The sequence below is a fragment of the Schistocerca cancellata genome, chromosome 8, assembly GCF_023864275.1.
Source record: "Schistocerca cancellata isolate TAMUIC-IGC-003103 chromosome 8, iqSchCanc2.1, whole genome shotgun sequence".
In the NCBI taxonomy this organism is placed as follows: domain Eukaryota; kingdom Metazoa; phylum Arthropoda; class Insecta; order Orthoptera; family Acrididae; genus Schistocerca; species Schistocerca cancellata.
The window spans coordinates 82,698,683-82,712,480 of record NC_064633.1 but is presented as its reverse complement, the minus strand read 5'-3'; the positions used below and the strand labels follow the sequence as shown (position 1 = coordinate 82,712,480).

The window sequence follows — 13,798 nt, the reverse complement described above, 5'->3', positions numbered from 1 at the left end:
AGATAGTTACAGGTGAGACCAAATGTTGTCTATGGCAACATATTCTACAGTTAAGACAACTGTATTTAGAATAACATTGAAAAAATTTAGATAAAAATGGTCCTGGAGGCTCAAGTTGAAATCTTCTTCTTGAAATTTTCTTCTAAAATGCGTTTTCACTAGCCTTGTAAATTTCTGTGTAAATTGTACCCCAACTATTTCTCTTTTTTTTTTTAATTCGGTGCTGTAATCTCGGCTTGTCAAAATTTACTTTTGGTCGCTGGGCCTCTACACTAGAGGCTCACTGATGGCGCAGCTGGCTGACCGACTGAATAAAAGTGAAAGAAAAGTGTGAGCGCAACTGTTTCAAATATTTTTGTCTACAACGTCGTGACCTAAAAGGTTCCAGGTGGGGGTATTGATCTACATGCTTAATCTTATTCCTCTGATATGCTTCTAATAGGCTAAGTTTCTTGCACTTCCGTGTCCAATTTGTATCAGATACCTTTACTCAGAGCATGTTCAGTAAATTGGAGTCTGCCTCGAGTAATCTCCAGCCATGTCCATTTTCAGTCGGTGTAACTGCTATGGCGCTGCCTGTTTGAGCATTATACAGTTTGTTACACCCAGTGCACGTGATTTGATAAACACCACAATTATTTAATAAATCTGCTTTATCCCTGCTGTTGAACAAGATATGAGCTGCGGTACGTCTTACGTAAAATGAAGTTTTACATTTGCAAGATTTGAAAGTTTTGGCTAATTCGTTCGATGACTTTCCTAAACACGAGAAAGTATACCAGCTAATTTTAATTACGACTGATACTACTGAGTGGACATAAAAGTAGACCAAGATCTTTCTTTCTTACGTGAAATGTTGTCAACTAGCTCAGGGTTACAGGCATCGCTGCATACAGTAAATATAATTGTGTCCATTTCTGGTTTGACACTGGAACAGATGTGTGTCGATGGTTCTGGTCTGTGAAATGATAGTTAAATCGACAGCCTAGCTGCAAACGGGCGTTGATATACATCATTGGATACATGTTGAAAATGTGTGCCCCTAGCGGGACTCGAACCCGGGATCTCCTGCTTACATGGCAGACGCCAGATGGATAGAGCGTCTGCCATGTAAGCAGGAGATCTCGGGTTCGAGTCCCGGTCGGGGCACACATTTTCACCGTGTCCCCAATGATATATATCAACGCTGGTTTGCAGATAGGCTGTCGAATTAATTATCATTTCATTCTAGAGAAGCTGCACGGTCACCAATGTTATCTATTCTTTCGGGAACAGATATTACCTTCATATATAGATCTGGCGCGTGTTTTTATTGAAATGTGGAAGGAGTTTGACACTATAACAGTACCGGTACTCAGTCGTGAGTTTGCCGAGTGATATCAACAATTAGAGTGCAGAGGGTGCTTCATTAACTGGAGGCGACCGTTTTTCTGCCCGTAACTTAACGTTGTCTTTCTTCACCTCGATGATATCTGCAATTATTTTAATCCCATTACCTTACAGGCAGCGCATAAGACCTAATCGGACAGTGTACTTGTTTATATTGGACGACGTGCAGTAATTGACTTTGGTTAACATATGTTATATCCAGCATTGTACGAAATTGTAATAAAAAGTATAGTTATAGGTTGCAAGAGGTGCTTTAATTTTCCAGACAATTTGAAAATAGTGACTATGTACTCATCAGAGTTCAGAAGGCCGTTCTGAAATAGTTTCAATTCGAAAACAGTAGTTTTAACAACATACGGACATTCGTTACATGTTCTGGTTTGTGAGGATGGAACTGTCTTGATTACAGTTCTTGAAACAGTGTTACGTAACAGACATGAAATACGTCTGTCGAAACAAAGCAACTTCTTCTGCAGTCTCCTTTTAGAATACGCTAAGACGCCCGTGATCGAGTTCCAGAATTCCGAACTGCAGCTTGATGTCCTGTAACAGAAAAGACGAGAGTGTGATGATATGTAGCTATGGTTCATAAGACAAATAAAAAAATGCTGTGACGATTATTTGCCCTGGTTTCCCTTTCTTACCTCTCACGGTCAGACCCTCCCCCTGAACCTCAGCCCTAACTGGCATCGACTCGGGCACCCGCTCCCATTACCGGCTCGAATCCCACCCACGAAAACCCATTTCTGGCTCCCACCACCGACTCTCTGTAGCCGCTTCGGACTTATATTAAAGTCACTCTTTCTCAAGCGGAATACGAACAGTTTTAACTCTTTAGGATGTGACTGTACGAAGCATCTAAAACGGCACTGGAAGCTTGATGTAGTGTTTCCAATGATTTCTTTTACTCTCAATAAATAAATGTATTAAATACATATTTTGCGTCAAAGTCGGTTTAATCTCCCACCTTCCTCTGTGGATAGCAACATAAAACTAAATGTTATCATTTAGCACTCAAACAAGGAGATCACCCAGCAATTTCATTTTTTCAATTTTTTTTTAATATTTATGGTAAGTGAACTTTAGAACTCAAATTAAATGTGGCAAAGCATTTCACAGCAGCTCTTGAACATTCTCTAGAAAATAAATTTTTAAGATTTCCATGGTACTTAATTCACTAAAGTTAAGGTAATGTCCACAAAGGGCTGTGTGATTAACTTGGTAGCATCGGGGAATGATAGTCAAGTAATGAACGGATCGCTGGTTCGAATCTATCTGTGGTCTTTCCTTTTCTTTTTTCCCGTTCAGTTCGAATACATACATCACTTACAAATAAAATTCATTGCATATATGCTAATTAATACACATCTAATCATCATTTTTTATGAAAAATGAATGTCTTCTTGTGTCTCATTACGTAAGGCCCACAAAATTCCAGTTTTCATTGCAAATATAAATTCTGAATTGTTGTTATTTTATAAAAGAGTGTTAATAAATTTCAAATGGTTTTAAATTAAACAGTCTCTCTTAACAGTCTTTTACGAACTATCTTTAATTAAGAGTTAATATGTGCACTGTGTGTGATATGTAATTAGAAAGAAGAAAATGTGGATTTTTCATAAAAGGAATGATGATAAGATATGTGTTAATTAGCAAGTGTTTTATGAATTTTGTATTTAAATAATCTAGGTAGCCGAACTGAGCGAAAACAATAAAACGAAAAAAAAAAAGATTACAGCGAGATTCGAACCAGCGATCCCTTCATTACTCAACTATCATTCTCCGACACTACCCAGTTCTTTTTTTCAAACTTATATTGAAAAAAATGCAGATTCATTACATGATAATAGAATACACATACAAATATTGTAAATGATAGGGTACCACAATGTTACACATAAAAAGATACTGCAGCAGTTTTTCCAAAATGAAGATTTTTAATTTTCATTAAATTGTGTTGGCAACGCAGTTATTGTACCACTTCTTGTTATTGTACCACTTCTTATATCTTCATTTATTCTTTGATGTTCCTTGATGAACTATATATATATATACTTGGAGTGATGGGCATTTCATTAATAGAACGTAGTAGGTAAAACTTACGATGAACCAAACGTAACTGTTGTTTTTCGCGTCTGGGAATAGTTTCCAATCCGGTTTTTGTGATTTTTTGTACTGTCATGGCGTTCTCATTGGTTCTGTTGACAATTGCTAAATTTTTCCTGGTCCATGTTCAACTCTGATTCTCGTAAAAATATGTGCCAAGGTTTCAATTAGTTGGCATTTCGTACAATGTGGTGAAAGTCTTCGCTTTATTTTGTGTAGCCTTTATTCCTAGGTACGACCTCGTGTCGTACCACACTGCTCTAACTAGAGATTGTTTGAGAGTTGCGTGGAGATACTCTGGGAGTCTGATATCAGGGTTCTAAACGTCACGTAGCTTAAATACAAAAAACTACCAAAATCCGATTGCCAGGTGGGCAAGGAATTCATTTGAGCTGTCCGCATACCAATTATAGATTTCAAAAAGACCTATGACGACAGATACTTCTTAACGTAGCGAGCGAATCTGAAATACCCAAAGATTAGTTAAAATGCGTATAGACGAAAAATATGTCATATAAAGACACCTGTAGGAGAAATTGAAAATTTTAGTGTCTGTACTAGACTGAGACAAGGGAAAACTATTTCACCTATTTTATTTAACGTCGTGTTACAGTACACCTACAGAGAATTTACCAACACTGATCCACAAGGGATCCAACTCGACTTGCCTAGGCAGATGATGTTGCTTTAATAAGTGGATCCAGAATATAATTAATCAGAATGATGCAAAATTATTACAAATTCGCTGACAAAAAGGAGTTACGTCTGAATGAAGACGGATTGATTGGTCATAACTAAAATAATCTGAAGTGATGCATCTTTGATAGTAGATGGATTTCAAGACAGCTGATCGCTTCAGTTACTTAGGGAATCTTTTTAATAAATACAACAGAATAGATATAGAACCAGACGCATGTTAGCATCAGATAACAAAACGATTTTTAGTTGTATCAGCTTCTAAAGGAAAACAGCAGATACATACCTTATAAAGTCGCATGTATTAGCCAACTATTACACAGGTAACATTAGGCCGAAAAAAAGCATTGGTATTTAGAAAGAAAGATGAAAAAGTGCTGTTAAATTTCTAAAGGAAAACTCTAAACAAAGTTTTTGGCTCTAGAATGGACGACAAAGACATGGAATTCAGGATAAGATAAAATGATGAACTACAGGAGTTGGACAAACACTGCAAAGTCGTTGAAGCACAAAAGAAGAAAAGGCTGAGCTGCGCTCGTCACCTAAGAGAATGGACCATACAGAATATCATTTTCTTTTTTTACACATCAGTCTTCTGACTGGTTTGATGCGTCCCGCCACGAATTCTTCTCCTGTGCCAACTACTTCATCTCGGAATAGCACTTCCAACCTACGTCCTCAATTATTTGCTGGATGTATTCCAATCTCTGTCCTCCTCTACAGTTTCTGCCCTCTACAGCTGATGTCTGAACTTGTGTCCTACCATTCTGTTCTTTCCTCTTGTCAGTGTTTCCCATATATTCTTTTACTCATCGATTCTGCGGAGAACCTCCTCATTTATTAGCTCATCAGTCCACCTAATTTTCGACATTCGTCTGTAACACCACATCTCAAATGTTTCGATTGTCAATGTTTCACTACCATACAATTCTGTGCTCCAAACGTACATTCTCAGAAATTTCTTCCTCAAATTAAGGACTACGTTTGATACTAGTAGATTTGTTTTGGCCAGGATTGCCATTTTCACAAGTGCTAGTCTGATTTTTACGTCCTCCTTGCTCCGTCCGTCATGGGTTATTTTCCTGCCTAAGTCACCACCAATCGTCGTGTTTACTTTCTCACTGTTCTCATTTCTATTGCTTCTCATTACTTTTGTCTTCCTTCGATTTCTCTATCCACATGCTGTACTCATTAGAATGTGTATGTCAAGCAGCAGATCATGTAATTCTTCTTCACCTCCACTGATGATAGGAATATCATCAGCGAATCTTATCATTTATATCCTTTACCTTGAATTTTGATTCCATTCTTGAATCTTTTTTCTAAATTTCCGTCACTGCTTCTTTGAGGTGCTGTCTTACACTATTTTTAATCCAAGCACTTCTGATGGAATGTTATCTATCACTTCTGCGCTATCTGATTTTAAGTCTTCCACAGCTCTTTTAAATTCTCATTCTAATACTGGGTATCACCTGCCTCTCCTATATAGACTCCTGTTTCTTCTTCCGTCCCTGTATTCCTCGGTTTCCTTGAACATTTTTGTATTTCCTTCTTTCATTTATCAACTGAAATATTTCTTCTGTTACCCATGGTTTCTTCGCAGTTATCTTCTTTGTACGCATGTTTTTCTTTCCTACTTCTGTGGTTGCCGTTTTTAGAGGTGCCCATTCCTCTTCAACTGTAGTGCCCATTGAGCGGTTCCTTATGTCAGTATTTATAGCCTCAGAGAACTTCAAGCATACTTCTTCATTCCTTAGTACTTCGGTATCCCTCTTCTTTGCGCATTAATTCTTCCTGACTAGTCCCTTAAATTTCAGCCTACTCTTCATTTTTACTAAATTGTGATCTGAGTCTATATCTGCTCCTTTGTACGCTTTACAATCAAATATCTGATTTCGAATCTCTGCCTGACCATGATGTAATGCAACTGAAATCTTCCCATATCTCTCTGTCTCTTCCAAGTATACCCTCTGGTGTTGTGATTCTTGAACAGAGCATTCGCTATCACTCGCTCAATTTTTTTGCAGAACTCCCTCCTCTCTCATTCCTAGTACCAAGTCCATATTCTCCCGTAACTCTTTCTTCTACTCCTTCTACTGCAACCACATTCCAGTCCACTGTGACTATTCGATACTCATCACCCTGTGCGTACCCATTACCCTTCACTATCCTCCTCATACACTTTCTCTGTCTCTTCACATTCAGCTTGCGACTTTGACATGTATAGCTGAACTATCGTTGTCGGTGTTGATTTGCTGTCGATCCTGATGAGAACAACTCTATCAGTAGACTGTCCACAGTAAAACACACTCTGTACTACCTTCCTATTCATAACGAATCGTAGTCTGGTTACTCCCGTTATATCATTTTCTGCCGCTGTAGATATTACCCTATACACATCTGACCAGAAATGCTTGTCTTTTTGCATTTCACTTCACTGAACCTCATTGCATCTAGACTGAGAATTAACATTTCCCTTTTGAGATTTTCTAGCTTCCCTATCACGTTCAAACTTCTCATATTCCACGCCACAGTTCGTAGAATAGTGCCCTTTCGTTAATTATTCAATCTTTTTCACATGGTCACCTCCCCCTTGGCAGTCCCGTCCCGGAGAACCTAATGGGGAACTAGTCCGGAATCTTTTGCCGATGGAGAGATCGTCACAACACTTTTTAAATTACACATGTCCTGCGGATAAACATTATGTGTCCTTAATGAAGTGGTTTCTATTGCCTTTTGCATCCTCATGCCCTTGATCATCGCCGATTCTCTGTCTTTTAGGGGCAGTTTCCCAGAGGACATGTGAGCGCTCTGAATCTCTGTGCGCTCCTGCGCCATCTTTGACAAGGTCGTTCGCTGAATGATGGGTGACTTCTCATGCCAGAAGTCTTCTGCCGCCATTGTTGATTTCCGTTAAAAATCTAATAGGTAGCGAGGTTCGAATCTGGGATCGAACACGTTCTGATTACTAATTAAAGACGCTACCCCTAGATCGAAAGAGGGAATGAGAGAAAGGGGGAAGATCCAGAACTAGGTGGCGAATCATCCGGGAGGACGCAGCTACGATGAATGGATAAACAGTGCACTTGACGGGAAGAACTGGAAGAGACTCCTACATCAGGCGTGGTAAGACCCTTGCCGCATGAAAAATTAGAAAAGCTTTAGAACCTGAGGTGTTGAGTTAGCCTTCAACAGACTGAAATTTTCCCAAAAGAAGTCCTGTGGAGTGCATTGTCGCTTACACATCTACAATTCCACAAATTTTGTACCTTCCAAATCAAATGATGAAATAACACAAACATTACCAAAAGCTACTTTTTGTAAGCTGAAAATTGCACGCTTACCCTGTCGGCCCCGATTTCTGGCTCGCATTTCATTTGTTCGCTGGTGTGTTGTTCGTCCCTGCTGAGGAACTGATACCTTCCGATGACTTCTTGGAACAGACTTACTTTTCTGCTCATCCGGCGAGACGTAGCCTACAAAAACACAAAAAAATCCATTACTCAGCTTCGAGGCATCAAAGACAGGCAATAGGAAACACATTTGCAGTTACGTTGTTCAGGTGAACCCCACAGCACGCCAAGGGTCTTTGCACAGTTACGAACCGTACATGACTAAACTTCGGGCTTAATCTTAATAACCTACTAAGCTTGGGAGTGCTATAGAATTTTCTCCCCTGCAATAAATTTTAAATAGTTTGAGATACTTCAATTCTTCTCTCACTCGCATTATAGAATCACGAAAGAAAGAGCAAGGCGTTTATGGCTGTCTCACTAGTCACCGGCGATCGTTGTGGCCGAGCGGTTCTAGTCACTTCAGTCTGGAACCGCGCTGCTGCTACGGTCGCAGGTTCGAATGCTGTCGGGCATGGATGTGTGTGATGCCCTCAGGTTAGTTAGGTTTAAGTACTTCTAAGTCTAGGGGACTGATGACCTCAGATGTTAGGTCCCATAGTGCTTAGAGCCGTTTGAACCATTTCAACTAATCACCCAGTTCAGGCGTCGTTTTTGCATTTTAAATGACACTAATATATTCTTGCGACGGGATAACAGAAAAATTCAGTGACATTAATATTTTGTAAATCTGATAAGATCTTACAGAGAAAAAATACATACAGTGTAGGAAATTGAGTGTTGTTGTTGTGGCCGTGTGAATAACATACCACTGGGCGTAAACGTCGTATACCTCTTGCTTCGACGGCGCCGGTTACCAAAGACAACGACGTTATTCCCCAGGCGGCGAACCATGCTAGCGGATGCAACAGCACAAAAATCTCCACAGTCAATGTGATTTTACTCTGTAAATTCTTGTCAAATTTACTATCGTGGTGCCATAAAAATAACTCAGAAAAAAATCAAAGGCGAATCCTGTATTCCGATGAACAGCGAAGTTAAGGAATCGCTTTGGTCTTTGTTTCGAGAGCCTGTGATGAATCATATTATTATTATTTTTCTTTCTTCCTTCGTTCTTTTATATATATATATATATATATATATATATATATATATATATATATATATATATATATATATATATATCCAAAGGTGAAGTAACGAGTTGTTTTCTGGCAAAGATAATGTATTTACATCAGTCACACACGTCTGTTCATCATTTCGCCCTCGCCGAGAATCCTGCATCAGGAGGTTCGAAGCAGACAAGAGGAATTTGCGCGAGCAGCGAGGGAGCGATCCTGTATCTGCATTGTCATAATCAGCACTACACATAATAGAACTAATGTTAAACATTACGTAACTCAAAAATCTGTATAATGATCATAAATGTATTGACATTGAAGGTCTGTTGATATTAGTTCAAAAATGGATCAAATGGCTCTGAGCACTATGGGACTTAACATCTTAGGTCATTAGTCCCCTAGAATGTAGAACTACTTAAACCTAAATAACCTAAGAATATCACACACATCCACGCCCGAGGCAGGATTCGAGCCTGCGACCGTAGCGGTCACGCGGTTCCGGACTGCAGTGCCTAGAACCGCACGGCCACCGCGGGCGGCTGTTGATATTAGTACCAGTTGAAATTCACCCAGGATATGTGTACCGATTTAAAAATTACCTTCCAGTTTCTTTCTGTTACTCTTTCCAATCAATTTTTTTAGTTATTCAAGCAGCAATTATTAATCATTTTGCATTATTTGCTCGCCCGCGTATATGCAACGATTCAAGCCACCGCTCACTATTAGTTTAGGTGAGGGAAAATGAGTCAAAAATCATTTGAGTTCGAAAAATGATGCCTCTCACCTTGTACAGATTAATAATGCTGCTCACACACAAATTTTTTCTGACACTGAAGAATGTAGCTACGCATATTTATGGAACGTAGCTGAATTTCTGAGCCCATTATTAAATCTCCAAATAATCTTCTGTACCGCGGAATATTGGTCAACACGATTGTAAGCCACGTCAGTTTTCAAAAGAGTGAGATCAAAAGACCAATAGAAATGTGAAAATCTCAATACATTTGCATTCAGACTACTTGGAACTACGTTCCATAACGTCACTATTAAACTCAGTAGACTTTGTTTTAACGTTTCACTTCGCCTGAAAATTACTAAATCTTGAAACTGAAATCACAATAAATATTTTTAATTCTCATATGCGGAATGCCTACATTTAGTACTTAAATAAGTAGACACTTTCACCAGAGTAAGGCAGAACGTGCAACTACAATACTGTCGATGACGGAATAGAGGAGGATTTCCACAGATTGGTATAAAGCTGAAGTTTACAATCCGGTAAAAGGTTACAAAAATGCAACTAACAACACAAACTTGCTGCGAGTACTAATACTGGTAATTCTGTAGGAACCACATAGCATTGTTGATTTTTGCAAGCATATGCTGTATGGGAAAGCGGCTATGTTCCTTTGTGGTCAGGAGAATCAGTTGCTTCTGATTTCATATTATGCTATTAATGTAACTGTTTTGGCTATTTGGCAAATGTGATTTCCTAAAACAGACAACTGTCAACATTTATTTATACAGTTCTAGGTGTTGTAACTAGAATATACTAGCAAATATGAGAAAGTAAAATTAATAAAAACTCAGTCAAGTTACAAAAGAATGCATGTTTGGCAGCAATTTTTCTTCTTTTCTAGCGATTCTTAAATTCTCTATTACTGGCATTAAATGATAGATGGAAGTTTTTTTTGCTAGAAGGGTCAGTTCATAAACTATATAAAAAACATGTCACTCATCAAAACTACTTTTTTAGCATGAAAGTGATCTACAAATGCAACAAGTAGGTACAATACGATCTTGTGCTGATATTAGCACGTAACAAACGATACTGATCTACTCCCTGATCCTAACAAAGATATTCTCATCCTAGGTGCGATACAAATATACTATGTGTGCTCAAAAAGGAAGATACAAACCAGGAAACACAAACTTCAGATGGGAAATATAGGTTATTGAGTTTACGGCTTGGTTTCTTCATGCACAGAAGACATTCAAAAAACCCAATCTCAATGCAATCCGTATGACGAAAAGTCACGCTAAGTCCAATACAAGATAAAATATGAAAGTTATTTATGCTTATTTTGAGCACCAACTCTGAATAATTCAAACGCGATCACTAAAGTTCGTCAATATTTTCTTATAGGCAAAATTTTGGACTGTAAAACTATCAATATTAAGTACAATTATGAAATTTTAGTGTGAACAGACAGAAGGAATTCTAATAATTGCTAAAAAAACACAACTGTTGACGAAGAAGTGCGTGATCTCATAAGTAAATGACTAGAATATCGAATTTGCCGAAATATACACTGCCTGTCAAAAAAAAAAGTGAAGCACCCAGAACACATGGTCGGCTGTCAACGTAGCTTCATACACATACGCACCATCGCATCGGCTGGTATGTAAATGATTGGAGATGAAATTCTCCGTGACAGAAAGGCCACCACAGTGCATGAGTGATGTTCGTATTTAGTGTTACCGTTCCTCCTAGGGTATAAAAGGCTCGTGAGCAGCCTCAGATGTTGAATGATCACTGTGAGGGACACATAGGTGCTGCGCAGTTGTGTGAGACAGCGTCATCAGCACCTGACAGAGTCTGAAACTCAGTGTGGATTTGCATTTGGCCAGCTGGTCGAATGCAGATTTGTGGGGCATTCGGATGTGACAGTGGCCCGGTGTTGCGTTTTGTTGGAACGTGAGGGCAGGCAGACTTGTCGTCATGTTTCGGGTAGACCACGTCTGACTGCCATAAGCGAGGATTCCGACATTCTGCACCAAGCACATTGTAACCCTGCCACTCGAGAATAAGTAGTGAATTCCTTGTAACAGTCTTTCACGTCCTGCACCATTGGCCAGAGAGTAGCAGCAGACGCCTAGAGAACTACCGTCTCATGCACAGGTTGCCACTAACAGTGGCTGCAAGCAGAGTGGTGACGCTACTGGGCAACATGGACTGCTGATTAATGGCATGGTACTGTGTCCAGTGGTCAACAGCAATGGTGCAACTACCCTGGATGACCACCATAGGTGACTATCGCTGCAATCTGGGCAGAGGTCCCATTTCTCCAGTGTTTCAGAGAGGCCTACCGTCATGGTGCAGGGAGCCTTTGACTAGACTACAGGTCACAACTGGTAGTACGTACAGACATCCTGCGCCCTCGTGTGTGTGTTATCTCTCATGCCACATTATCGTAGCGCAGGACAGAGCTCATCTACACATGGCTCTTGTCTCTATGAACCATCTACGTCTCCAATGGGACTTGTGTGACGGCGTCCCTATGCCATTATCTAGAATATAGAAGGCCAGTCTCGAAAGTTGCGGACCAGTTTGCCACGGAAGAAAGAAGTTCTGTATAAATCCGAAAGTAAAATACTAAACAAAATTTTTCTTCACAGTAACACATTCTCTGCCCTGCCTTCCTACTTGTAATGAATCCTACTCCACCATTTTATACTGCTGTTCATATTAACCTATACTCATCTGGATAGAAATCCTTGTCTTCTTACCATTGCACTTCACTGACCCCCACTACATCTACCTTTAACCTTTACATTTCTCTTTTCAGATTTTCTAGCTTCCCTACGACGTTCAAACTTCCGACATTCCACGCCCCGACTCGTAGAATGTTATCGTATCGTGGTCAGCTCCCCCTTTGGAGTCCCCTCGCGGAACCCCTTCCCAAACGAATCTGTGCATGCATCTAGACCAGATGAGGTGTAACGCCATAGTGATAAGTGGGCTTTTCCTAAATCTGACTCGATTTTGTAAGCATTAAAATAAAATCATCTACTCTCGAAGCTTCACATCGTTTCCTCTGTCCTTTCTCGGTGTTCCACATTTTTTCTTCTTCAGGTAATGTATTTCATGAGGGTCACAAGATGTGGAACAGTATAAAATGAAGAAAGATTTTATTTCACATAAAATCGGCCACGAGGTCATTGCAGTTGCCAAGTCAAGTAACGTTTATTGGAAGTGGACAGAGCAGCAAGCATGTGCAGGCAGAGGGCAGGACTGCGTGCTGTATAATCGCCCAACCGCCTCTCCACTGAAAAGACTGGAGGTTCTCCGAGGATACGTTTTGAGTATTTTGGTACAAGGGACCAGTGACACCGTTTGCACGTTAAAAACATTGTATTTCGTTTGATTCCTTATCCCCATTTCTCTTTCTATCTTTATTGCACTGAAAATATCTGCACTGTACATAAACAGTAACACACAGCAGTATGGAAAGTGACGGCCACCACATCAGAGTATTTTCACACCATTACAGTTGTTTCCATGATTGCACGTTACTCGTTTATCGCTGTTTTAAAATTATTTTCACATAAGTAAAGATAATTGAGGTAACAAATCGAATAAATTATAACCAAATCACTACTCTGTAAGAAAGCACCTGAGACGAGGACTCTCTTATACCAAAATAGGAAAAAAAGTGACACAGGTGCCAATGGATATAACAGCAGTGAAAATATAAAATATTTTACTACATTAATTGCAATAATAATGTAAATAGTAGGTCAGTGAGACTTTTGGATTTAAAGGCGCATGATTTAAAGGCCCATCCCATGATTTAAAGGGATGTGTTTTAAAGGGACGCAAACTAATGTGAGTTCTGGATTTAGAGGCATGCTTATATCAAGGTCGCTGAGATGCATTGTGGGTTCCGGGAACCCCCTCCTCCACTGCATCGCGGCCAGCCACGCGATGCGGCCCGTGACGTGCGTCCACCACGACCGCAGCTGCACCTCGGGCAGCCGTGTTTGAAGGTCACCGGACCACAGTACCGATACTGGTACCAAGTGGTGAGGATACCCACCAGTGCGAGAGTTGTACTCGAGATAACAAGGTGCCTCGCCTTCCAGAGCCAATGAGAACAAGGTCCTCCCCCTCCCCCAAAATCCCCTATTATTACTGTAGTTCTGTCATTCTGGGTCTAGACTTTGTAGTGAGAGGATATAACAAGGTCATCCTACGTAGAAAACAGCGGCATAAAATACAACGTATTGCACTTTGATCATACAGTATGTGACTTAACTATTATAAAATAATGGCATTACAAATACTCATCCTTACAGTGTAAGATATGTGTAAATACGAGGGCAGTTCAATAAGTAATGCAACACTTTTTT

The 13,798-nt window shown here is 39.7% G+C and overlaps 1 protein-coding gene across 1 annotated transcript in view; it reads right to left on the bottom strand.

The window, feature by feature from the left end:
- Window positions 1-1,621: 1,621 nt before the first annotated feature.
- The window catches only part of LOC126095126 (myrosinase 1-like), a 242,830-nt gene continuing 230,653 nt past the window's right edge, over window positions 1,622-13,798 (bottom strand). Inside the window, exons 13-14 of the mRNA XM_049909834.1 lie at window positions 7,536-7,667; window positions 1,622-1,932 (exon numbers count right to left, since the gene is read on the bottom strand). Of these exons, the coding sequence (XP_049765791.1) occupies window positions 1,883-1,932; window positions 7,536-7,667 (182 nt within the window). The 3' untranslated portion in view covers window positions 1,622-1,882. The remainder of the gene's footprint in view (window positions 1,933-7,535; window positions 7,668-13,798) is intronic.